The 27,577-nt window shown below is 40.4% G+C and overlaps 1 protein-coding gene across 50 annotated transcripts in view; it reads left to right on the forward strand.

Moving 5' to 3' along the window:
- LMO7 (LIM domain 7) overlaps positions 1-27,577 on the forward strand; it is a 219,317-nt gene that overhangs the window by 181,279 nt on the left and 10,461 nt on the right. For 17 of the 50 annotated variants that reach the window (XM_060394587.1, XM_060394589.1, XM_060394588.1 and 14 more), the window contains 11 exons: positions 588-896; positions 11,032-11,146; positions 12,236-12,397; positions 13,176-13,363; positions 14,364-14,424; positions 16,030-16,086; positions 17,961-17,986; positions 18,842-18,946; positions 24,775-24,867; positions 25,374-25,693; positions 26,915-26,980. In XM_060394587.1, the coding sequence (XP_060250570.1) occupies positions 588-896; positions 11,032-11,146; positions 12,236-12,397; positions 13,176-13,363; positions 14,364-14,424; positions 16,030-16,086; positions 17,961-17,986; positions 18,842-18,946; positions 24,775-24,867; positions 25,374-25,693; positions 26,915-26,980 (1,502 nt within the window). Of the gene's footprint in view, positions 1-587; positions 897-11,031; positions 11,147-12,235; positions 12,398-13,175; positions 13,364-14,363; positions 14,425-16,029; positions 16,087-16,237; positions 16,280-17,960; positions 17,987-18,841; positions 18,947-24,774; positions 24,868-25,373; positions 25,694-26,914; positions 26,981-27,577 lie in introns of all 50 variants that reach the window. The other 33 variants (XM_060394591.1, XM_060394572.1, XM_060394573.1 and 30 more) reach the window with 8 other exon arrangements.

The following is a 27,577-nucleotide window of genomic DNA, read 5'->3' on the forward strand; positions in this document are numbered from 1 at the left end:
AGACGGCAAAGATTTAAAATGTTCAAAATGTGTGGTGTTGACAAGGATGCAGAGATACTGACATTCTTACACATTAATTTGGGAGTGCATTGTTACAGTTTTAAAAGATATATATGTGTGTGTGTGTGTATACAAAAGTTATATTACACATATATTCTTTGGTTAAGTTTACCTTTAGGAATTTATGCTATAAAAATAAACATGCTGGTATATGTAATATCTTGGGCACACTTTAAATGACATTGAAGCATAATCAAGTGAATAAATTATAGATATCCATAGTATGGAGTATTCAACTGAACTAGTTTAGATTTCTGTTTTTTGACCGGGAGTAATATAAATGAGCAAAGCATGTTTTAAAGGTCTGTTTATAATAGAAACACTTCCATAAAATCAGCTGTTCCTCCCACTTCATATGTGCATATCTGTTAGTGTCAAAGAACATGCTCCTCTAGCCTTTTAGTAATAGCTACTTTGCTGTGGGAGCTATATGTTACTTTTGTTACCTTAAAATATTAATCTAATGTATATACTTTAAAATGGAAATCTAACAGAACAGCAGGTTTACAATGATGTTTCTTATTTAGATGGATGATTCTTGGAAGTATAATGGAGACATAGAAGGCGTTAAGAGAACCCAGAGCAGTTCGATCAGCATCTCTGTGCAAAGACCTGACACAAGCCAGCTTGCGTCCGGCTCATCCAGTGAAAGAGAGGCCGAAGCGCCCAGAGAAAGTGTGATGCGGTTGCCCTCTCCTACACCCTCCTACTCATCTCTTTCCCAGGATCAGGCTGCCACTTCTAAAGACACATTGTCTTCAATATCTAGCCCTGATTTAACATCTGAGCTTGGAGAAGGGAGAAGCTCGCCACAGGCAGAGGTCCCCAGGTCACAGGTGAGTTTGGAAAGGCCTTTTAATAACCTGCTGCTAAAAACTAAAGGATTTAAATCAGAAAACCATATTTCTCACCTCTGGGCATGACAGTCTTGACTGATAATGTAGAAATTGATGTTGCATTTTCTTTTTAACAGATCTTGGAGGAGGTAGATCTCTTCCAGCTCTGTGATGGATCCAGAAGACCCTTCTGATAGGGGTGTATGGAGACTTTTAGGACCAGTCTCCCTCTGGTTAGGCTGGGTTCGCTCCCTACTCCCCACTTCAGCAGCTGTTGACTTGCACTGCTGGTGCTCATCAGTCCAGGTTCAGGTGCAAGGGTTACTCAGGCGGTTTTAGATGCAGGTCTAGTAGTTAAATGGGTAATAAAAGCCGCTTCTCAGGAAAGTGAACTTAACCACAAGGAGAAATTGATACGTATGAGAGGGACTGGCCTGTAAGGACATGGCACTTCTTTTTCTACCATATGAAAAGTGTGGTGGTGGTGGTTTAGTTGCTAAGTCGTGTCTGACTCTTGTAACCCCATGGACTGTAGCCTGCCAGGCTCCTCTGTCCATGGGATTCTCCAGGCAAGAATACTGGAGTGGATTGCCTCCTCCAGGGGATCTTCCTGACCCAGGGATCCAACCCAATTCTCTTAGGTCTCCTGCATTGGTAGGCAGGTTCTTTACCAGTAGCGCCACCTGGGAGGCCCTGTTGCTTGTCTAGAGAACCGAAAGAAACTTTTCTCTTTTGGAAAAAGCCTTCATTAAGCAATTTGAGAGTTGTATGAAGCCTTTAGTGTGGAGGTGCTTTTATGGCTCTGTGACTTAGTCTAGCCTAAAGGTACCTTACTAGAGTGTATATTTTCCAAGGAACAACATCAAGTATATAACGTGGCCTAAGTTATATTAATGAAATACCTTTGTGTAAAACATGACATAGTGTATTTTAGTATCATTCATTTTTATCACTACAGCAAAGCTTTACAAGTTTAGAGTAAGCTTATCTCTTCATGATTATAAAAGACTCTGTGCTTGAGAAAATTTGGAAATGTTGGAAAATATACACAATAAAAATGGTTTGGTAATCCCATCATTTAGAGAGATTCTTTGACACTTAGGTGTATCTCTTCCAGTTTTTCTATCCGTATTTACAAAAGTATCTAAAGCAATTTCTTCAGGTTGCTAAAAAATGACTGGTTGTTATGTTTTAACTTCCATTTTAAAGAACTGGGAATATGTAATTAGCATCATAAGTCTCAATGGATGAGAATAATAGCCTCTGTTATACTTGGGGATCATAAGGTGCCAGTGGGTGAATAATAGAGAGAGCAAGGTGCCTTTTGTTTTATGGACTTGCCTGTTTGCCTTCCTCTTTTCAAATAGCAAATCCCATGAAGCAGCCTGATTATTGTCCTGTGTGCTTAGTGATGGCAGCTCCCTCAGGGTAACAGGTGACTAGCTGCATCCATGGATTAAGAAAAAGCCTAAGTGTGGGTGTGTGTTCCAGGTCAGAGCAGTTCAGAGGAACCTGAGTTACCATGGCATGGTTTCAGGTTTCATCATTAACGTGTTTATGCCTTTTAGTCACCCAACTTGAAGTGGAATGCTACCAGGCAAAATTAGGCTTGAATTAATAAGTGGAGCAATTGGAATTCTTGACCAGACGTCTATGTTATACGATCACTTACTTGCCTGTTGTAGAGATGCTTGGTGTGTCCACTTCCACATTCCGAGGAAAGTGACTTGTGTAGCATTGCCCTGCTCTTATCACTCAGAAGGCACTTGCTGACCTGGGCAAAGGGTGGGGAATGCACAGAACAGCCTAGGACCAGTATGGTATGGGTGTATGCAACATGCCTGCAAATTATCCAATTCTAGGAGTTCAGAGTAGAGAAAAATAAAAAGTAGTGTCTGGCTGAACATTGAGATGTCTTTCTCTTTTAACTGAAGTGTAGTTAATTTGCAGTATTCTATTGGTTTCAGGTAGACACCTTGGTAGCTTTGTAAAAGAGTGTTCTTCAGGTCTTCTTTCTTTACTACACGTGTGCGGGCAGTATCCTTTCCTGTCTTTCTACAGCATCTCTCTCGATGTTGTTACCCTTTTCTATCCTTGCTTCTGCTACCCTAGTTCCGGCCCTTTCCCTCATTAATGCAAACACTTTGTAAAATAGTCACAGATCTTTATGCATCCTACACAAGGCTGGCCCCAGATTAATTTGCACGATCCCAGGCTGGACTGGCTAATTTCTCTGCTTGAAAGCCCCCAGTGGCATGCTGTGGTTCCTTCTGTGAAGTTCAGAGCACTGGAGAACACTGGGGTCCCTCATGACTGGTCCCAAATTCTCTTTGTAGCCCTGGCACAGCTCATGTTTACTGAATGCTTGTCATGTCAGTAGGCTTAGCACGGAATGATTTATTAAATCTTCACAATGAACCTCTTATTGCTGTTTTGTAGCTGTGGAAATTGAGGCATGAAGTGGTCGTGATATTTCTCCACGTCCACACAGGGTATGGAGTGATGGAGTCAGGATTTGAACTTAGGCCATTTGACTCAAGGTTGCCTACACCACTTTGTGTTATGAGAAAGAGAGGGGAAGTAGCTGAAAGCTCTTCACATGAGACTGCTTGACTTCTCTGAAACACACCATTTCCTTTCATGCACACATCACGTATATTTTTGTTCTTATTGTTGCCCTATTTTAAAATGTTCATTTCAGTCATCTCCGTGTTTTGAAGTCCTTTTGTTCCTTCAAAGCCCAGAGGGTTGGTTCCTTCGTGGGTCAAGATGTCTGTTTCCTCCCCCTTGTTGGAACTGAATTTTTCACCCTTGAAAGTTTCGTTCACTGAATTTTTCCCCCTTGAAAGTTTCATTCACTGAATTTTTTCTTGTCCATGTGTTTTCTTCTTCACTGGTATTCTTCCCCGGTGGCTCAGACTGCCTGCAATGCAGGATACCCTGGTTTGATCCCTGGGTTGGGAAGATTCCTTGAAGAAGAGATTACCCACTCCAGTATTCTTGGCTGGAGAATTCCATGGACAGAGAGCCTGGCAGACTACAGTCCACAGTGTCGCAAAGAGTCAGACGTGACTAAGTGACTAACACTTTCATTTTTTTCACTTTTCGGCTTTTACCCATAGTTGTCACTTAAGTGTTTACTGAGTTGAATTGCATTCAAGGCCTTGATGACTAGACTGAAGTATGAATTTGATCCAGCAGGTAATTTAGGTCCTTATAGGTTCTTTAATGTGGGACTTTTAGGATTAAGTGATATTATAGGATTGTGAGCACTGTGATGTTCTAGAAAATTATTTTAAGGACGTGAAATCTAAGGGCAGAAATGGGCTAGTAGCCTGTCACAGAATTATGGTAAGAAGGGAATTCATAGCATAAAGAGCAAAGACTTAACAAAGGAAGAACCTAGTGACCTTTTTAAAAATCTGCTCAGGAATTTCTTTCTCATCTCCATTGCTGATCTGGAGTTTTATTTCGCTCTCTTTCCCTTTCTCCTCTACTTCTGTTAGGGGTTGCTTCCTTTTCCTTCTTCCCTGCCAATCCAGGCTGCCAGGGCAATTCTCAAGGGAACCCAGGGCAAGAGGAAGCAGTGCGGCTCCCAGAGTCCTCCGGCCTGCTCCGACTGCCTTGCATATGTGCCTTTCCCCCGCAAAAGGGTGTTGCCCAGGTTTTTGTTTTGTTTTCTGTCTTGTCCTAGCCCTCTGCTCTCAAATCTCAACCAAATCCTTGTTTCAGGACCTTTGCCCCAGATTATTAGATCAGAACCCAGAACCAGGATGATAAATACATGTGGAGGGAAGGAAGCTTTTTACACTTCTGATGCCCAAGTCTACAATAGTGCCTCTTTTAAGAGTACCCAGGTTTTAACCTTCTCACAGCTTCCTCCTGTTCATCTTACCTGCTTGTCACCTTCACTGGACCCTAATCTATCTAAAGGTGGGAAGCAAGTCATTTTGCTCACTGTTAGTGCAGTGCCTGTACCTGTAAGTATTTGCTGAATGCTGACTGAGTTCTATCATAGTAGCTTTGGAGCCATGTGTGCGAGAGTTAAATAGGAATTTCTTTTGTTGTTCTGGAAACTGCCTAAGCAGCGTATATTACCATGTATAGCATTGTTTCCATGGGAAAAAGAAGATGATTAATAGGCATCACCTATGTGCCTTAGCACCTTTTAAATGTTTCATTTAATCCCCTCAATAATTTAGCAAAGTATGTGGTATTATCCTCACTTTTACCAGTGAAATACTTGAGATTTGAAAGTTATATAACATGCCCCAGGCTGGTTAGATACTTAGGCCACAGTTGCAATTTCTCTGACCCTAATTTATTTTTTTGAAATGTGACATGCTTAAATTGGAAAAGAACCTTGTTTCTAGTTAAAACACCAAATGTTGACTTATTTTAACATCGCCATGTGTTTAGAATTTAGAGCCAGTGTGGACTGAAATATCTTCTGGTTCATAAAGAGAAAATCATTCTTAAAATTACTTTGAAAGAAGGTAGATATTTATTAAAACTTAGCCCAATTGAATGTAATTCTGAGATGCAGACTTTGAAATCTACACAGTAGGTTATAAGGAGCCACCAGAAAATTTTAAATAGAGTGTGATATAATAATTGGTATTTTCTGTAACTAAAGTTCAGGCAGCTGTGGGGAAGATAGGAGGAAGGAAAGGCTGGAGGCAGGAGAGCCAATTAGAAGGTTACCCACGGCAGTTTAGAGGGAAACTATGACCTGAGTTAAGATGAGCTTAAAGGAGGATGGAAGGATGGGATATTCAAGGTAGATTTATGGCTTGTGGACTTGCTAACACTTTATTAAGTGCATGTGTGTGATGGATTGTGGGGGGCCCATTGTGTAGAGGTAGCCTGGGGAGCAGTTAGGGGGAGGAAGGAGGAAGAGGCCCAGAAAGAACCTGCTATTTCTAACTTGGGCATCTGGTTGAATAGTGATGTAATTAACCCATATGTGAAAAACAAGAGGTAGAAGAGCAGGTTTAGGGAGAAAGAGAATAAATATAATTTTGACTGTGTTGGACTTAGGTAATAGTTGATGACGATGCATGAGGTTTACTCAGGAAAACAAGTGGTCAAGAAAGTGGGAGACTGACTAGGGAGGAGGAGCAGCAACCAAAGGAAACTGGAAAGGAGAGGAGCACGCTAATGAAAGCAGGAGGGGGCCAGAGGGGTGGAGGAGAAAGGCAAGAGGGCGACATGGAAGGTTGTTTCCTGAAAGCAAGAGGAGTTGGTAGTGCCTGATGGGATGAGGGCCGAAAATGGATTTGGTAGGTAATAAGAGAGAAGCTTGGGAATGGGCTGAGTCACGTGGTAGAGCTGGCAGGATCACCTGCTTCCTTGGAGTGGGTCATGGAGAAGGGGAGAAGGTAGATATAGACTCATCTTCAGTGAAGGAGGAGCTGTGCCATGATTTGAGGGCTACTCACTATGGCTTCCCTTGTGGCTCAGCTGGTAAGGAATCTGCCTGCAATGTGGGGGACCTGGGTTGGGAAGATTCCCCGGAGAAGGGAAAGGCTACCCACTCCAATATTCTGGCTTGGAGAATTCCACAGACTGTATAGTCCATGACACGACTGAGCGACTTTCACTATGTTCTCATCCACTAAGACCCTGAAAAAAGACATGAAAGAACCGTGTAGCCAACATCAAAGATTGTTTATTTCCTTTGTCATTTATGATTTTACAGCCTAAATCTACTTTTAGTGTATTTTTATTTTATCGATTTAAGTAAGCTCTCTTTAAGTGAACATGTTTATCTGATCAGAAGAGTTTGAGAAGGCCCATCTGACTTGTTAGTATATAAGGTTGACCCTGCTGTTCATTACTTTCCATCTGTGGTGACACTAGAATCCAACCCAGGGATCGAATCAAGGTCTCCCGTGTTGCAGGTGGGTTCTGTACTACCTGAGCCTCAAGGGAAGCCCAAGAATAGTGGAGTAGGTAGCCTACCCCTTCTCCAGCAGATCTTCCCAACCCAGGAATCAAACCAGGGTCTCCTGCATTGCAGGCGGATTCTTTACCAACTGAGCTATCAGGGAAGCCCTGTTAATTTATTAGATTTCATAAAAATCTGCTCATAGCTATGCCAGATAATCATATTTTTGTTTACAAATCTCAGCTTGAAGTCTGTATTTCTGGGCATTGCTGGTGGCTCCTGCCAGTGCAGGAGATATGGGTTCGACCTGGTCCCAGAGCAACCCGTGCGCCACAGCTGTTGAGCCTGTGCTCTAGAGCTTGCAAGCTGCAACTGCTGAGCCCATGTGACAAAACTAGTGAAATCCGGGAACCCTAGAGCCCATGCTCCACAATAAGAGAAGCTCAAGCAGCCCCTGCTTGCAGCAACTAGAGCAAAGCCCACATAGCAATGGAGACCCAGCACAGGCAAAAATAAAAATAGTGAATAAAAAATTCTAGAGAATGTCAGACGACTAAGAGGTTGAGAAGAATGAGGAGAAATTAAAAAGTGTATATTTCTGTTTAAATTGAGGACAGTTATTTTTATTTTAGATGCTGATATGTTGGTAATTGTACTCTATCTTTTCCAAAATAGGCAACTGTCACCACTTGGCGTGGTTCTTTATCAGTCATCAAGACTCTAGATTTCCCCCAATAATGTATATTCCTGGTTCCATCCAGTTCAAAAGGAAATTCCCACATCATCTTGTGAAACTTGGACCCTTTGTAGAATCCTCACATGGCATATTTCTCATGAGAAAAACCAGGAGGCACAAATCCTAAGTGAAATCAGAGTTGAATGGATTATGCTTGACTGTAATTATAGAGGTATGTTAGTTGCACAATCATGCCTGACTTTTTGCAACTCCATGGACTGTAACCGTCCAGGCCCCTCTGTCCATGGGATTTTCCAGGCAAGAACAGAGAGTAGGTAGCCATTCGTTTCTCCTGTGGATCTTCCTGACCCAAGGATCAAAGCCAGGTCTCCCACATTGCAGGCGTATTCTTTACCATCTGAGCCACCAGGGAAAGCCACCTTACCTACAAAAAGTCTCAAGGATAATCTAATTCAAGAACCCAGGATTCCACAGACATGCCACAGTGACTGTCATAGGAGGAAGCCATGCAAGAGGGGACTATGGGGCCCTTTCCTCGAACCGCGACCACCCACTTTAATCCTTTCTGTATAGGTTTTGAGAGGAAGATGGTCTGCATGGGAAAATAGGGTTTTGGAAACAGAAAGCTTAAAAATTAATGCCATTGTGAGAGGAAAGTCTCTGTCAGACTCAGTGAAATGCCTGAGGCTACCTGGCTGTTGACAGAAATAGACCTGTAATTGGTTCTCTCTCCTTTGTGTGTATCTCCAGGACCCGCAGAACAGGCTGCCAGACTGTGGCCACAATGAGGCTGACTCCTCTGTTAACTGTTTCAGAGAGGTGGTCATTTGCCCTTTTATTATGTTCAAGCAGAGATTTAGCTCCAGGGTAAGAGCAGTCCTTTAGAAGACAATTCTTCTGGTCTAATAGGATTGTGAGGCTCTTCCATCTATGGCTTAAGCTCATTCTCTTTTATCCTGTTCCACCAAACAGGATACTATTCACTTACTCTTGCCCACAAAGAATTCTTTATTGTAGTTTGGAACTATTTATTAAATCTCTGTCCTGTCTCTTATTCTTCAAGATATAAAAAACCTGAGTTAGTATCTTGGAATTTCTAATCCATGGTTTGTCTCTGTGGCCTTATATAGCAATAGATTCTGCACTGATTGGCTTTAGGTCAGAATATGGACTGGAGTGGGGTAAGAGTGGTGAAGATGACCACTTATTTTCATTGAGTCATCTCTAATTTAAGTGTGTGGTGGTTTTTGTTAAGAAGTAGAACTAACCAGTAAGTTTTTCTGTTCATAGCAGAGTTTTATTATATTCCAGAGGTTGGTATCCATCAGGCTGATCATTAATGAGTATTCTTACTACCTACATCTCAGTTCCCATATTTCAACCGCTTTATATGATGTCTGATGAAAAAAAAGTTTCTATATTATTAGCTACACTGTTTTTTTTTTTCTTAAAAAATTCTGTACCCACTCTTGAAAAGTCAGTAATTATTTCTTGAGACCTAGGACTATGCCTCGGAGAAGGCAATGGCACCCCACTCCAGTACTCTTGCCTGGAAAATCCCATGGACAGAGGAGCCTGGAAAGCTGCAGTCCATGGGGTTGCTAAGGGTTGGACACGACGGAAGTAACGTAGCAGCAGCAGCAACAGCAGGACTATGCCTAATTCAATCAGAATAGATGCATAATAAATGTATGTTGAACAAATGAGTAAGTGTATATTGTTATAGCACTTACTTCTCATGTCTATATAATACAGTAAATTCTTGATCCTTTATTCAGTGCCTCTCTTGTCTTCCTTCTAATTCATATGTAATATCACAGTTTTCCTTAGAATGTAGTCACTTGACTATTAAACTTATTTTAAAGGCACAAAAATTTGTGAATTGCCCACTGGTCCTAGGTCTGGGTTTAACTGCCAAATTAAAATTGAGAAGTTATAGGTTTTTCCTGGAAAATAAAGCAACTTTAAGAGGAATTTTTCTTTTTAAACAATTGAGTCTAAGTTCTTGATAATTGTGAATCAAAGACCTGGAAACACTGATCTGGGAAGCAAACGCTCAAATTTATGTCTGGTCTTTACCCCAAACAAAAAATATAAATTATGGAAGTTAATTAAATTTTTCACAAACAGAGTATACTGTAAAACTGAAAGCATTTCTTTTGGAAAATGGCTTAAAGTCCGTGAAACTGAGAATTTGTTGCTGTGGACTGTAGTGGAGATGGGAATAAAGGTCTACCAGCTGTCCAAGAGGCTCTTGTGCTTGTGAGCTGCTGTTACTTCAAGGAGGTTGTGGCCTGGAGCTCATGCTGTCTCAGGGGCCCTCTTGGCATCTTACTAGTGGTTTCTCGGGGTTGACCTAGTTCTGCATTTTGCAGCATAAGTAGCTTTTACCACTACATCGTCATGAAGCAGTCGGGGAAGCAAAAATGTCTTGGCAGACTTAGAGATGCCTATTAGGGAACGGTACCACTCCTAGAAAAGTGATTCTGGTTGCTGAATTTGGGTCTACAAACCCTCAAAGTTATTCAGCTAAATATGTTAAATGCTGGAGGTGGTTTTTTAAAGTATGGTGGAATTTTAAAAATAAGTGATTTAAATCTTTTTTGCGTTTTCAAAGATGGCATTTTGTTGCCTTGTATTTGAGATAGAATAGGTAAATTTTGAAAGAACGGCATGTTAATTTGATACATTTATATATTGTAATGTGATTGCCATTGTAGTGATAATTAACATCTCTCACATTACATAATTAGCTTTTCTCTTTATGGTTGGAAATTCTAGTCTCTTAGAAAGTTTGATTATAATAAGATATTATTTATAGTCACAATACCGTGTATTAGATCTCTAGGGCTCATTTTACTGTTCATTACAAGTTTGTACCCTTAAACACCATCTGTTCTTTCCTCTCACCCCCATCCCCTTGTAACCACCACTTTACTCCCTGTTTTATGAGTTTGGCTTTGAGATTCAACATATAAGTGATATCACATGTACTTGTCTTCCTTTGTCTGACTTACTTCACTTTAGCATAATGTCCTCAAGTTTCTTCCATATTGTTCCAGATGGCAGGATATCCTTTTCCTCATGGCTGAATAATATTCCATTGTGTGTGTGTGTATATATGTGTGTGTGTATATATGTGTGTGTGTGTGTGTGTAGTGTATATATGTGTGTATGTATATATATGCCATATCTTCTCAGTCAACTCCATTCCTGGGTAACAACAAATGGTCTATAACTGAGGCTTAAGTGTATGATGAGCAAAAGCCTAAGCTTTATCATATAAATCAACTGACTTATAGTATTCATGCAAAGAACAATAGCCATAGATATGAAGCTTTCCCTTATTTTAGCAGAAAATAATAAACTGAGAAATATTTATATAAATGAAAGTTTTACCAAACCCAAGGGGGAGAAGAATGGTGTTTCTGGTTTATCATGAAATAACTCCAGCGTGCCCTGCACACAGCCTCCCTTCTTTGGCAGATAGACTTTCCTCCATGTGGGTGCCAGGGACACTTGATCCCACCGTTTCATGTTTGTTTCAGGATCAGTTCAGTGATATGAGAATCAGCATAAACCAGACGCCTGGGAGCAGTCTTGACTTTGGGTTTACAGTAAAATGGGCTTTTTCCAGGATCTTCGTAGCATCAATTGAAGCAGGTAAATCATAGATTTTGCTCTACTGTGGTGTTTTCTTGTTTGTTGTCTTTTGCTGTTCAGTGTCCCCCTCCCACCTCCTCCCCCTGCCCAGAAATGTGCTTATTTGAAAGGGGAGGAGAAAACACGCATGCAAAATGCAGCAGTAAAGTGAAGAGATATGTCTTCTTCCTGGAGACTGAAGGAGTTATGAATTACATATTGGTTGATCTTGCCTAGTTGATTTTAGTGTTGAGTCGTAATTTTGTGAGTGTTACAGAATTCATGTATCAAAATTTTAGACTTAATATTTGGAAATACTAGCAAACTACTACATTGAAGATCCAGAAAGAACTGTCCTTGTGTTTGTGGTGGGTACATAGGTGCTATATATCATCAGTATTTTCTGAGCATCTAATGGATCTGTTGCCCATGGACCCCGGAGGATGTTTCAGGACTTTTACAAAAAGGATTGCCCCTCCTCCACCCAGGATTATTCCAAATTAGGCCCAGGAACTCTTGGCAAAATATTACAAGACCTGAAATTAAAATGAAAGCTATTGTATATACAATATGTTCCTCAATACAAAAGTTCCTCATTTGAATGTTTTAGCTATATAAAAATGCATACTCACTCTGGTTATTTCTTTGAGATTCCAAGGCTGATTTAATTAGATACTGATAGGTAGTAATTTTAAGCCATTTTAAGTGACCTTTTTTTTTCCATCCCCATTCCAGAGCGCATCTGGCTTTGGAAGCTCAGCTAAAGTACAATATATACTTTATGTTTTTAATTTAAACATAATTAAATTTTTTCTTCTTAGGTTAATAAAGCAATTTTATTGAACAGATGACTTTATCATTTCTCCTTTAAATGCTTAGAAAGATACATACCATAGAATAAAAAAAATGCCTTTGGTTGCCTTGTAATTTTGTAGCTACTCAAATATTTGATAACTTTAAGAAATTCTGTGACTCTTCTGCAACTGAAAGATATGAGAAATGCTTAGATGAGGTTAAGAAGTCATTGTTTTCCTTAATTTAAATGAGCAGTGACTAGTAAAACATGTTTTTATTTTTCATTGGTGGTTTCATTTATTTTACTTTATTTAGGTAGCCCAGCAGAATTTTCTCAGCTACAGGTAGATGATGAAATTATTGCTATCAACAACACCAGGTTTTCATATAAGGACACAAAAGAGTGGGAGGAAACCATGGCTAAGGCCCAGGAAACTGGGAGCCTAGTTATGGATATCAGGCGCTATGGAAAGTCTGGTGAGTTGGTTATCCCACTGTGTTTGGCTTTCTAAACTGGGAGCTGGTCTTTGGCAAGTGGTTATAACAGCTTGCTTCAATAACATTTTTTTCTCTCTCCATTTCACTTTTTTGTTTTTTGGCTGAAAGATATTTGTGGTTATGTTGAAATGTCTTGAATGATATTTCTTTGGATGTTCTGTCTGAAAACTTCACTAGCAAATTTACTGAATTCTACATGATTTATTGACTGATCGATGTGCTGAACTGGCTTTGAATGCAGAAAGCAACTGAAGGCTCTTGTAATTGTGTCTGCATTTGGGAGTTATATTTTGATGTTGAATATTAAGAATTACACCATGGTTTCACTTCCTCTACAGCATCCTGACTGTAACTGGTGTAAGAAAGAACACAGTAGGTCAGTATCCCAGTTGTTGACTCTCAAGGAAGTTTCCATGTACATTTCATCACTGTGTTTCTTAATTGTTGAGGTTAGATGGGGAAGGGCATTAAGCTTTCCCAGACCTACCAACTTAGGTTATCAAAATATAATATCCAGTCCTGCTTTACAGAAAGATTCAGCAAATTTGCCAGTCTTTTCATTATTAACATGCTCTAACCCTCTGGTTTTGGAAGGCTATCTGGTGGTAAAAGGCCTTAAACTCTTCATTTCTTTCACATACTGTCTGATTTATTTGTCTTGTGTGTGTGTATGTTTTGTGTGTACATTTCAGTAACTTTGTTCTCTCCACTTCTACATTTATGTGTACTCATTTCTTGATCTTCATGTGACAATCAGATTGGGGCAAAGACCAGACTTCCCTGCCATTTACACGGCATAAAACCCTCAATCTCACCAGTATGGCTACCAAAATTATAGGTTCACCTGAAACAAAGTGGATTGATGCCACTTCCGGAATTTACAGCTCAGACAAAGCTTCAAATCTGTCAATAACAACCGATTTCTCAGAAAGCCTTCAGAGTTCTGTAAGTATTTTGAGAAGTGTTAGTATTGGGTAGACCAAAGCAACTATAGGAAGTGTGTTGGAGGTGGGGGAGGAGTTTACTTTCTTTGAACAATTTTGATGCTATTTTAAAAACATAGATAATTAATAAGGTAATTTATAGTAATGAGAGTAAAATATATCTTTGAAAATCATAAGGCATTACTCATGAATAATTATGAGTAATAGTGAGTTATATAATGAAAATAATCTAAAGATCCCACAGTGATCTTTTGTAGGTGTTTCTTACCAACCGTTCATCATTATACCCATCTCTTAGATCATTGTGAATGTGAAGAAGTTAATTATGTAGAATTATATGCTATAACTTTTCTATGCTTTCCTTAGTCTTTATTGGTAAAATAAGTATAGTAATTGTGTGCAATTTAAAAACCTCATGAAGCAGTTTTAGTTGTTGTATGGGTGAATTTGATGGGTAGAATTACATATGTAGTTAAGAGATGCATAGTTACATTAATTGATTAAAATTGATTAATTAGAATGTAAGCATTTTTCTAAGTATCAAAGTAATAATTAAATTTAAATTTTCAAATAAATGTGTGTACATTGACTCCCTAGATATAATTGTTGTCATCCCAAGATGCTTCCTTTTGTCTAATAAGGAGATTCTGCAACCTGTATAAGAAAGGTTTAAATGTTAGAGGGTTCTATATGACTGTGTTGCTTATTTACAAACATAAAGCAAATGGACAAATGGTTATTTAGCCCATCATATTTCTTGGAAAATTAATGACTGGTCGAATTTGAAGCTATTCATGCTTGCAGTTAGTCATTAATTTTCCACAGCTCCTAAAAAACAATGAAAAAATTACATTTCTATTATATGTAAAAGGCTATAAGAAATATATTAATATCCTTAACAGTTCATCTTGTTAACAGATATGTCTACTGATGAGAAATGGATTATTTAAGCCCAGTGTCCAACTGGAGAGAATGTTAACTGCCATTTTTATCCTTTCTAGAATACTGAATCAAAAGAAATCAATGGAATTCGTGATGAAAGCAGTACTTTTGAATCAAAAGGTAAACATTACCGTTATAACTTACATTTAAAATATAGGAAAAGTCACTACACTCAAGTCCTGCTATTATAAAAATTAATATCTGTGAGTGAAAGCAAAACTGATCCAGTGCAAGTTGAAACTCAAAGGGTAGCATACAGATCCAATTGCAGCCAGGTGGAAGGGCGTTGAGTTCCAATGTTGAATAGTCCAGGAACTGCAAACAAAGCTTTGGCAGCCTCTGCAGGAGCTCTGAGCACCTATGTGTCTAATCCAAATAAGAAAGACTGGTTTTCTGGAGGCCGTCAACCTTCTTGCTACGGTGTGCTGGCAAGAGGAGTCTTAGTTAAATATGAAATAATGCATGAGGTTTCCTTTCCCCCTTAATTGTTGTCAAGGGGTTAAGCTTGGAAGCTCCTAGAAATAGGGAAATGCCAGTGGAAATAACGATTGTTAGGAAAAAAAAATACCCATTTGTAATGAAAAAGCAGCCATACAGCATCTAGGGAAACTTTGTAGTATGGAGTTACCACTGTTTTCCTTCTCCTCTCCTGTTCAGTTATCTGCAAATAGCTGAGCCACCACATTCTGTGTGCTGTGCCTTAGGCAGACAAAGGAAATAAGAAAGATCTAGTCCATATAGGCAGGGAGAAACCCAAAGAAGTTGAAGCTTCTCTTAGCATGAAATTAGGCTGCCAGGCACAGGGCTGGGTTTTCTCAGTGGTTTGGTGATTTTGAGTCTGCATTTGTCAATTCATAATATCTGATGTCAAAGTCAAACCAAGTTTATGAATTTCCCTTCCTTTATTGATTATTTATCTTTGTATTTAATTTATGATATCTGGAAGTGACTCCATTTGCTTTTTTCCTTTTTAAAGTTATGGCTATAAGATCTTGGAAACTAGAGCAAAATAGTTAGTCTGTTGCTCAGTTGTATCCGACTCTTTGCCACCCAGTGGACTTAGCCCACCAGGCTTTTCTGTCCATAGAATTCTCCTGGCAAGAATACTGGAGTGGGTTTCCATTCCCTTCTCCAGGAGATCTTGACCCAGGGATTGAACTCAGGTCTCCCGCTCTGCAGGCAGATTCTTTACTGTCTGAGCTACCAGAGAAGCCTAGTTAAGAAGAATGTTTTAATTATAGCTTAAAAAAAAAAAACTGTTCTCTGGATATTTATTTTCTTGTTCTATCCATTTTTTTAGTTCCTTTTTAAAAACTTCTACGTATTATGCAACTCTTAGTTACAAGCAATTCTTCTTGTACTTGAGAATTTAATTGATAAGCTTAAGCAAAAAATTTTAATTTCCATTTCTCTAAAGCTGTGTGATCTGGCGTGGAAGATAGTACTTCGGCTTCTATGAAACTATGCTAGCTGCTAAAATTTATTAATCAAAATATTAGTTCCTGTTACTAATTTGAACATAGTTATAGACTACTAAAACTATGTGTGTCTTTGTGCATTGAAATAACCCCTATCTTCTATGGCTATCAGTTTTGTCACTTGAAAAATAATATTGCTACAGATTGGAAAAATGTATCAAGTATCATTTAGTTTTCCAGTGGTGAGAGATTAAAATGAATGACATGATATTGATGTATTTTTTTGTTTTTTGTATTTTTCAACTAGCCTCTGAACCTATTTCTTTGAAAAACTTAAAAAGGCGATCACAGTTTTTTGAACAAGGTAAACTGCCACGCTAACAATTCATGTACTTTCATGGAATTGTTCCCACTCTCCACTCTCTCCTGATAGTCTGTGGTGCTCGGCACTGAGCCTCTTCAATTCGGCCATCATTATGACCAAGCAACATAACCCATTTCCATTCTTTCCCTAGGGTCATCAGGCTTTTCTTACAGTTCATGGGTCTACCTCTGTGGTAATGGGTCTTTGCGTGTCCTTTGTATACCTCTGAAGTTTGGTTTTTGTTTTTTTTTTAATTAAAAAAATTGAGATGCTGTTTAAACACACACTTCTTGCCACTGGGTGACAGTGAAAAATGAGAAATTTCATGTATGCTTTACTGCTTCCTACAAATTGCGTACTATTGGATTACACCAACATGCAATTGGCCAACTCCTAAAACATCAAATTTGGGGTTATGGAGAATGCTCTGAATAAAGAGCAGAATCGTTGAGTGCTATTAGGATGATGACTTTGGAGTGTTACTAGGACTGCTATGTTGACGTTGAAGTAAATTAAAAGTAAATTTTGGACACGCCTGTCAGCGAGTGTGCTTTGACATTCCCGGTGTTGGTGTAGTCGGGCAGTGCTGCTTCACAGGGTGCTTTGCATGTGGCTTTTCCTCCCCGTTCACGTTTCTCTCCTGCTCTGTCTCATGGATGCAGTTTGAACTCTGCGTTTTGCAATCGAGAACTTAAAAGTAATATCCAACATTTGAGATGCAATGGCACAGTCAATAGGGAGTGTGCTGTTGGTATCTAAAATGTCATTGTTTCTTACTTTTAAGATTATCCATAATATTTACAAACATGCCTTATAACATGATACTTACTGGATCTGTGTATTTTGTGTTAATCTCCTCGTAGGCACTTTTGATGAATTAAGATCTCTTTTCAATCATAAATAGAACTAGCTTACCAGCTATGCACGTGCAAGGGTCTATTTGTGTCAGTATCCTTAGTGGGTTTGACATTTTTTGTTCAACTCTGATTTTTCTGTGGTAATTTAATTGAAACCATATGATGCTCCTAGTTCAGATTGGCTAAAATAAAGCAATTCCTTTTCTTTCTCCATGGTAATTTTCACTCCCTTTTCTTCAACAGACTATTTTAGGGAAGAGTATTTTCCTAAATCTCAAAGCAGTTTTCTGTAAAATTTTGTTGTGTAAGTGAATAATCTGACAGCTGAGGTTTCAGGAAAAATGAAAAATTATAATACGAGAATGTATTTTATGAAATTTGCTTACATGTTTATAATCATTGTACTATATTCAGGCAAACACAGTTATGTAGGTTCCCTAAGAATAAAAAGAACGACCTTCTGCTCATAAGTTTACATGTGAAGTCTGAATCTTTGTGTTTCAAATAATAGGCAAGGAAAGGGAAATATTTCATGAACATGTTTGTTGGTGACTGATTTCAGAAAAGTAGCTCATTGTCAATAAGCCCTGAAAAATGTGACTTACACCTGTCACAGAGTAATTAATAGCAACAAGTAAAAAGTTGGGTTCTATAGATGTTGTAATATTTGAAATTCAATGTTTTCTATTAGGCTATGAGAATATTATTCACCCTATTAATAAAAGAACCCTGAAACCCCTTAGAAATATACCTGTATCTCTGCCCTAGCACCTCAAGCTGGGCTGTAACTTGGGCATTCACTGTTGATCTTTTTCACTGGCTTTGAATTCTGAAGATAAGTGACAAGCAGATGGAACTAAAGAGAGAAGCTTACTGTTGTTTGAAAACAACTGATGTCACTTAGTATACTGGCATAGAACCAGCTTAGTGATACGATTTTCTGAAGGGAATTATTTCATAGAAATGAAGACTTACATTGTTTTTTTATTCTTTCCTTGCCCACATGCTGTAACACAGGAAGCTCCGATTCTGTGGTTCCTGATGTAAGTAGTCTTTGTTTGGTTTTGGAATAAACTAGGAGGCTTGGGTGGGACTGAACTAGTGCACAGTAGCATCACTTATTTTTACTTTAAGCTGCGTGAGAGTTTATCCAGGAATGACTTTTCCAACATGAAAAGACCTTTTTTTAAATTGAAGTATGCTGCTGCTGCTGCTAAGTCATTTTCAGTCATGTCTGACTCTGTGTGACCCTATAGATGGCAGCCCATCACGCTCCCCAGTCCCTGGGATTCTCCAGGCAAGAACACTGGAGTGGGTTGCCATTTCCTTCCTTTCCAGTACATGAAAGTGAAAAGTGAAAGTGAAGTCGCTTAGAGTCGGACACGACTGCAGCCCACCATGGGTGGGGTGCCATTGCTTTCTCTGTAATTGAAGTATAGTTGACTTATAATATTGTGTTCCTTTCCAGTGTACAGCAAAGTGATTCAGTTATATGTATATATGTTCTTTTTTATATTTTTTCCATTATGATTTATTACAGGATATTGAATATAGTTCTCTGTGCTATACAGTGAGACCTTGTCATTTATCCATTCTATATAAAACACTTTGCATCTTCTAATCCCAAACTCCCAATCCAGTACTCACCCATTCCCCCATCCCCCTCCCCGTTGGCAGCCAGGAGTCTGTTGTCTATGTTGGTGAATCTCTTTCTGTTTCTTAGGTGAGTTCCATTTGTGTTAAGAGACATACTTTGAAATATAAAGCCCATTCTCCTTTGGTACAGCATAGGCCAAGGGTTATCTGAATAATTCATGTATGCAAAAGTACTTCAGTAGATGACTTCATGAAATAACATATTCTTCTTGGTTTGCACCTCTTCTCTTATAACCTGGCAGCTTCCAGTCCCAACCATTAGTGCCCCAAGTCGCTGGGCCTGGGATCCAGAGGAGGAACGGAGGCGGCAGGAGAGATGGCAGAAGGAGCAAGACCGACTGCTGCAGGTAGAGCAAAGTAGGGTGGATCAGCAGGAACTACATTTGCCCCAAGAGCGTCTCCTGCTCAGTGGCAACTGGTATTAAGAAGCAGCTTGAAAAACGAAAAGCCAGTAACCACATAATTAACAAATGTTTTGATATGTAGCATGTTTTGTATGAAATACTTTTCTGTTTTTGAAAATTTCTAGAGTCATCCTTTTTAAATTATTTATTAGTCCCTGGGTATATTTTTAGCCACCTTCATGGATCACCGTGCCTGAAGAGGCTTGCATAACTCAATGAAGCTATGAGCCATGCTGCGTAGGGCCACCCAAGGCGGATGGGTCACAATGAAGAGTTCTGACAAAATCTGATCCACTGGGGAAGAAAATGGCAACCCACTCCACTGTTCTTGCCTGGAGAATCCCATGGACAGTATGAAAAGGCAAAAAGATATGATGGCAGAAGATGAGCTCCCCAGGTTGGAAGGTGTTCAATATGCTACTGGGGAAGAGCTGAGGACAATTACTAGGCTGTATATTGTTACCCTGCTTATTTAACTTATATGCAGAGTACATCATGAGAAACGCTGGACTGGAAGAAATACAAGCTGGAATCAAGATTGCCGGGAGAAATATCAATCACCTCAGATATGCAGATGACACCACCCTTATGGCAGAAAGTGAAGAGGAACTAAAAAGCCTCTTGATGAAAATGAAAGAGGAGAGTGACAAAGTTGGTCTAAAGCTCAACATTCAGAAAACGAAGATCATAGCATCTGGTCCCATCACTTCATGGGAAATAGATGGGGAAACAGTGAAAACAGTGTCAGACTTTATATTTTTGGGGCTCCAAAATCACTGCAGATTGTGATTGCAGCCATGAAATTAAAAGACGCTTACTCCTTGGAAGGAAAGTTATGACCAACCTAGATAGCATATTCAAAAGCAGAGATATTACTTTGCCAACAAAGGTCTGTCTAGTCAAGGCTATGGTTTTTCCAGTAGTCACATATGGATGTGAGGGTTGGACTGTGAAGAAGGCTGAGTGCCGAAGAGTTGATGCTTTTGAAGTGTGGTGTTGGAGAAGACTCTTGAGAGTCCCTTGGACTGCAAGGAGATCCAACCAGTCCTGAAGGAGATCAGCCCTGGGATTTCTTTGGAAGGAATGATGCTAAAGCTGAAACTCTAGTATTTTGGCGACCTGATGTGAAGAGTTGACTCATTGGAAAGGACTCTGATGCTGGGAGGGATTGGGGGCGGGAGGAGAAGGGGACGACAGAGGATGAGATGGCTGGATGGCATCACTGACTCGATGGACGTGAGTCTGAGTGAACTCTGGGAGTTAGTGATGGACAGGGAGGCCTGGCGTGCTGCGATTCATGGGGTCGCAAAGAGTCAGACACGACTGAGCGACTGAACTGAACTGAACAGGAAAGAATGACGCGGCTGGGCCAAAGTGGAACCAGCGCTCAGTTGTGGATATGTTTGGTGGTGAAAGTAAAGTCCAATGCTGTAAAGAACAATATTGCATAGGAACCTGGAATGTTAGATTCATGAATCAAATTAAGTTGGATGTGGTCAAGTAAGAGACGGTAAGAGTGAACTTTGACATCTTAAGAATCAGCGAACTGAAATGGATGGGAATGGGTGAATTTAATTCAGATGAGCATTATATCTACTACTGTGGGCAAGAATCCCTTAGAAGAAATGGAGTAGCTCTCATAGTCAACAAGAGAGTCTAAAATGCAGTGCTTGGAGGCAATGACAGAATGACAGAATGATCTTGATTCGTCTCTAAGGCACACCATTCAACATTATAGTATTTCAAGTCTGTGCCCCAACCATTGAGGCCAAAGAAGCTGAAGTTGACCATTTGTATGAAGACCTACAAGACCTTTTACAACTAACACAAAAAAACAGATGTCCTTTTCATCATAGAGGATTATAATGCAAAAGTAGGAAGTCAAGAGATACCTGGAGTAACAGGCAAGTTTGGAATACAAAATGAAGCAAGGCAAAGGATTACAGAGTTTTGTCAAGAGAACACACTGGTCATAGCAAACATCCTCTTCCAATAAACCAAGAGGTGACTCTACACATGGACATCACTAGTTGATTAATACTGAAATCAGATTGGTTATATTCTTTGCAGCCAAAGATGGAGAAGCTCTATATAGTCAGCAAAAACAAGACTGGGAGCTGAGTGTGGCTCACAGATCATGAGCTATTTATTGCAAAATTCAGACTTAAGTTGAAGAAAGTAGGGAAAACCACTGGGCCATTCAGGTATGACCTTAATCAAATCCCTTAAGACGATATAGTGGAGGTGACAGATAGATTCAAGGGATTAGATCTGACAGACAGAGTGCCTGAAGAACTGTGAACAGAGGTTCATAACATTGTGGAGGAGGGAGGCAGTGACCAAAACCATCCTAAAGAGAAAGAAATGTAAGAAGGCAAACAGGTTGTCTGAGGAGGCTTCACAAATAGCTGAGAAAAGAAAAGTGAAAGGCAAGGGAGAAAGAGAAAGATACATCCAACTGGATACAGAGTTCCAGAGAATAGCAGGGAGCGATAAGAAGGCCTTCATTAGTGAACAGTGCAGAGAAATAGAGGAAACAATGGAATGGGAAAGGCTAGAGATCTTTTCAAGAAAATTGAAGATACCAAGGGAACATTTCATGCAAAGATGGGCAAATTAAAGGACAGAAACAATATGGACCTAACAGAAGCAGAACAGAACTATGCAAAAAAGATCTTAATGACCAGATGACTGTGATGGTGTTACTCACCTAGAGCCAGACATTCTAGAGTGTGAAGTTAGGTGGGCCTTAGGAAACATTACTACAAGCAAAGCTAGTGGAGGTGACAGAATTCCAGCTGAGCTTTCAAATCCTAAAAGATGATGCTGTAAAAATGCTGCAGTCAGTATGCCAGCAAATTTGGAAAATTCAGCAGCACCACAGAACTAGAAAAGATCAGTTTTCATTCCAATCTCAAATAAGGGCAATGGCAAAGAATGTTCAAACTACTGTACAATTGTGCTTATTTGACATTCTAGCAAGGTTATGCTCAAAATCCATCAAGATAGGCTTCAGCAGTATGTGAACCAATAACTTTCCAATGTACAAGCTCAGTTTCAAAGAGGCAGAGGAACCAGAGATCAAATTGCCAGCATTCATTGGATCATGGAGAAAGCAAGGGAGTCCCACAAAAACATCTACTGCTTCATCAACTACATGAAAGCCTTTGACTACATGGATCACAACAAACTGTGGAAAATTCTTAAAGAGATGGGGATACCAAACCACCATACCTGTCTCCTGAGAAACCTGTGTGCAGACCAAGAAGCGACATTTAGAACCATACATGGAACAACGGACTGGTTCAAAATTGGGAAAGGAGCGCAAAAAGGCTATATATTGTCACCCTTCTTATTTCACTTATATGTAGAGTATATCATGCAAAATGCTGGGCTGGATAAATCACAAGTTGGAATCAAGATTGCTGGGAGAAATATCAATAACCTCAGATATGCAGATGATACTACTGTAATGGCAGAAAGTGAAGAGGAGCTAAAAAGCCTCTTGATGAAAGGGAAAGAGGAAAAAAAAAGAAAGTGAAAGAGGACAGTGAAAAAGCTGGCTTGAAACTCAGCATTTAAAAAACTAAGATCATGGCATGCAGTTCCATCACTTCATGGCAAATAGAAGGGGAAAAAGTGGAAGCAGTGACTTCCCTCGCAGGGGTCTTCCCTTATAGCTCAGTCAGTAAGGAATCTGCCTGCCTGCAATGCAGGAAGCCCAAGTTCAATTTCTGGGTCAGGAAGATCCCCTCGAGAAGGAAATGGCAACCCACTCCAGTATTCTTGCCAGAAGACTCGCATGGACAGAAGAGCCTGGCAGGCAGGCTACAGCCCACAGGGTCTCTAGAGTCGGATGGACACGAGTTAGTGACTAAACCACCACCACCACAAGAGACAGATTTTATTTTCTTGGGCTCCAAAATCACTGTGGATGGTGACTGCAGCCATGAAATTAAAAGATGCTTGCTCCTTTGAAGGAAGACTATGACAAACCTAGGCAGCATATTAAAAAGCAGAGACATCACTTTGCTGACAAAGGTCTGTATAGTCAAAGCTATTGTTTTTCCAGTAATCATGTACGGATGTGAAAGTTGGAACATAAAGAAGGCTGAGCACCGAAGAATTGATGCTTTGAATTGTGGTGCTGCAGAAGACTCTTGAGAAACTTTTGTACTACAAGGATATCAAACCAGACAATCCTAAAGGAAATCAACCCTGAATATCCATTGGAAGGACTAATGCTTAAGCTGAAGTTTCAATACTTTGGCCACCTAATGCAAAGAGCTTACTCATTGGAAAAGACCCTGATGATGGGAAAGACTGCAGACAAAAAGTGAAGTGGGTGGCAGAGGATGAGATGGTTAGATAACATTACCAACTCAATGAACATGAACTTCAGCAAACTCTGGGAGATAGTGGAGGACAGAGGAGCCTGGAGACCCCTGTCTGTGGGATTGCAAAGAGTCAAACATGACTAGCAATTGAACAACAACAAATATTTTTAGATAATGTAGCATCATCATTTCATGGCTTTTCTTATTCACGAGAGGTCTGTAGGTTTGTAAGGACCAACCCACATATTGTCACCCTGCTTATTTAATTTATATGCAGAGTACATCATGCAAAACGCTGGGCTGGAAGAAGTACAAGCTGGAATCAAGGTTGCTGGGAGAAATAGCAATAATCTCAGATATGCAGATGACACTACCCTTATGGCAGAAAGCCTCTTGATGAAAGTGAAAGAGGAGAGTGAAAAAGTTGGCTTAAAGCTCAACATTCAGAAAATGAAGATCATAGCATCCGGTCCCATCACTTCATGGGAAATAGATGGGGAAACAGTGGGAAGTGTCAGACTATTTTTTTGGGCTCCAGAATCACTGCAGATTGTGATTGCAGCCATGAAATTAAAAGACACTTACTCCTTGGAAGGAAAGTTATGACCAACCTAGATAGAATATTCAAAAGCAGAGACATTACTTTGCCAATGAAGGTCCATCTGTCTAGTCAAGGCTATGGTTTTTCCTGTGGTCATGTATGGATGTGAGAGTTGGCCTGTGAAGAAAGCTGAGCACTGAAGAATTGATGCTTTTGAACTGTGGTGCTGGAGAAGACTCTTGAGAGTCCCTTGGACTGCAAGGAGATCCAACCAGTCCATTCTAAAGGAGATCAGTCCTGGGTGTTCATTGGAAGGACTGATGCTGAAGCTGAAACTCCAATCCTTTGGCCACCTGATGCGAAGAGTTGACTCATTGGAAAAACTCTGATGCTGGGAGGGATTGGGGGCAGGAGGAGAAGGGGACGGCAGAGGATAAGATGGCTGGATGGCATCACCGACTCTGTGGACATGAGTTTGAGTGAACTCCGGGAGTTGATGATGGACAGGGAGGCCTGGCGTGATGTGATTCATGGGGTTGCAAAGACTCAGACACGACTGAGCAACTGAACTGATCTGAACTGCACCCACATACACTGTATGCTCGATCTATTGCAGAGTAATTCAGTGCCCCTTCCAGTTAGCTGGGGCTTCCATGAATTACAGCCATGGGGAAAGGTGGATATGAGTTCAGTTCTCCATGTCTACTCTTCCCTATCTGCATTTTAGCTCAATATGAGCTATTTTCTACTTTAGTGATGCAAATCTGATTGGTTAAATCAATGTCTCTGTCTTTAAACATGGAGGTAGAGGGTAGAACTGGCCAAAATGCTAATAAGGGATTGTTTCATATCATTAGCATATTAATGAATTAATCTGCCATCTCATCTTATAGGAAAAATATCAACGAGAACAGGAAAAACTGAGGGAAGAGTGGCAGAGGGCTAAGCAGGAGGCTGAGAGAGAGAATTCCAAGTACTTGAATGAGGTAGTGTTGGATCGTGTCATCTTCTTTCTTCCCTACCTTGTTGCTGAAAGTGGCTGTAAAATGGAACTACCCCGTTTCACATGGCTTTGGCCACACATTCACTTAGGTCTCTCTCTCAATGTACCAGGCTGTGGTTTGTCACAATTTTGCTTTGATGTTTCAGCCTTTCTCCTAGTTGCTCTGCTGTGTCACTAAGCAATCCTATCAGAAGGCTTTAAGTGTGTCTTCCTTTTCTGTGTTACAGTTCCACTCCCCACATGTGATTTTGTCTGTGATAAAACTTTTTTTTTTTAATCTTTTTAGACCATTTTTAATTAGAGCATATTATTGGTCTTGGTTTCTTCCATACAACAATGTGAATGAGCTCTAAAACTATATATATTATTTCAAGTGGAATTCTGGGCCAACTACAATAAGTATAATTTAAAACTGAATATAGACATGTCTTTGTGGAATGATAGAAATGCACAGATTTAGATGGGTTTCTCTTCTCCCTGGTCATGTAGGAGCTGATGGTCCTGAACTCAAACAGCATTTCTCTGATGGCCCGGGAGCCTGCCCTGGCCACCAGAGGTGAGGAGTCCAAGTCTTCTGACAGGGAAGGAACCCGGGCAGAGGAGCAGATGAGGCACCAGGAGCAGGAGGAAGATGCGAATGAGGACCAAAGGAAGAAGCTGCAGGAACAACTCACTCTTGAGAGAGAGAGGAAGTTGAAGGAGCAGCAATATCAGGAAGAGCAGCAACAGAAGCGGCGTGAGGCGGAGGAGCAGAAGCACCAGGCAGAGAAAGAGAGGGAAACTTCCATCAAAATATACCAGTACAGAAGGTCTGTCTCACGGCCAGAGTGCACGTGTGGTTTTTCAATTGTCTTGGTTTAGCTGAATGGATACAGCCATATCCATTCCCTACTTCAGAGGCGCCTACTCAGTCCTCTTGCTCCCCACCGTCCATCCTCTACACAGGGGAACCCAGCAGAGTGAACCCTTTCCATTGTCAGTCTGAGCTTATCACCTGACTTCCTGCTGTGAATTCCCCTGTTGCTCCCTGTCATATTACAACATCATCCAAAGTCCTTGCCAAAGCCCAGGTAGCTTGGGTGAGCTGCATCTTGGCTTTCTGGTCTCCCCAGCTTCCTACCACTCTTCACCTCACTTGGTCGCTTCCAGTCACAGTGGCCTCCTTTTCCTTCCATGAAAATGTCCAATTTATTCTGCCCTGAGACTTTCACATTTTCTAGTCCCTGTATCTGGAGAAGGCTTCCCTTACATGCTTGTGTGGCTCAGTCATTTTCTTTAAGTCTCTGCTCCTATGTCACCCTGTCAGACTTTGCAGAATACCTCACCTGAAATACAAGCCTCTTCCCTCACCCCTTCTCTCCAGTATGCACTTGCCTGCTTTACATTATGCATTTATTTACTCATCTGTTAACCTGCCTATCCCACTAAAGTGTATTAAGAGGCCAATAAGTATGCTTTGTTTACCAGCCCAGTCCTGGAATAGTACTGAAACATAGCAGGCAATCAGTGTATGTTTGCAGGATGAATGAATTGCAGATGTCTATTGATGGTAGTGAGTCTCTGTTTTTTTGTAGAGATGGATTAAAATACTTCTGTTTGTTTAGTTTTCAACTCAGAGACCATTCTGAGAATGGTCTATTCTGAGAAAGAGGCTGCTGCTGCTAAGTCGCTTCAGTTGTGTCCAACTCTGTGTGATCCCATAGATGGCAGCCCACCAGGCTCCCCCATCTCTGGGATTCTCTAGGCAAGAATAGTGGAATGGGTTGCCATTTCCTTCTCCAATGCATGAAAGTGAAAAGTGAAAGTGGAGTTGCTCAGTCGTATCTGACTCTTAGTGACCCCATGGACTGCATGCAGCCCACCAGGCTCCTCCGTCCATGGGATTTTCCAGGCAAGAGTACTGGAGTGGGGTGCCATTGCCTTCTCTGAGAAAAAGGCTATAATAACATTATTTTGATATTCATTTCTTAAACTCTGAGATGGCATTAAATTCTAACATTTTGACCATAAACTCCTTTTCCATCTTTTAGGCCTATTGATTCCTATGACATACCAAAGAGAGAAGAAGAATCTTCAGATTTGCTTCCTAGCGACAGGTGTGTAGAACTTCAGTTATAATTTGGTGGGAGTAATTGGCTTCAGATGAATATCTGAGGGCCTGTGTAAGAGTTTTGTAGGACTAAGTTAACACTTGCTCTTTTATGGGATACAGAGATATCCTGCTGATTGATCTTTGTATCAGTTGGCTTTTGCTGTGTAACCAACTACCCCTAAACTTAATGACGTGATTATGATTTTGTGAGTCAGCATTTTGGACTTGACTCAGTCACTGGTTCTTTTAGTTGACTGGATTCCTAGTGTATCTACCATCAGTTTACTGAGCACTTCTGCTTTGGGAGTTGACTGGCTATCAGCAGGGGCAATGAGAGCAACTGGGCCATGTGTCTTTCAACATCCAGAAAGCCAGTGCAGTCTCCTCCACATGTGGCTAGACAGAGCAAAGAGAGAGAATTAAAGAGAAGAAGTATGCAAGGCAGTTTGTAGTCTAAGATCTGATCTGGCACACCATTGCCCTGCCCCATTTTGTTACCTAAAGTCACAAGCCCAGCCCAAGTTCACGGAGAGGAGAAGAACCCTACCTGTTTGTGGGAGGAGCCACGTGCTAGCGGAAGGGACACACAAAAAGTGTGTTC

The sequence above is a fragment of the Ovis aries genome, chromosome 10 (genome assembly GCF_016772045.2).
Source record: "Ovis aries strain OAR_USU_Benz2616 breed Rambouillet chromosome 10, ARS-UI_Ramb_v3.0, whole genome shotgun sequence".
In the NCBI taxonomy this organism is placed as follows: domain Eukaryota; kingdom Metazoa; phylum Chordata; class Mammalia; order Artiodactyla; family Bovidae; genus Ovis; species Ovis aries.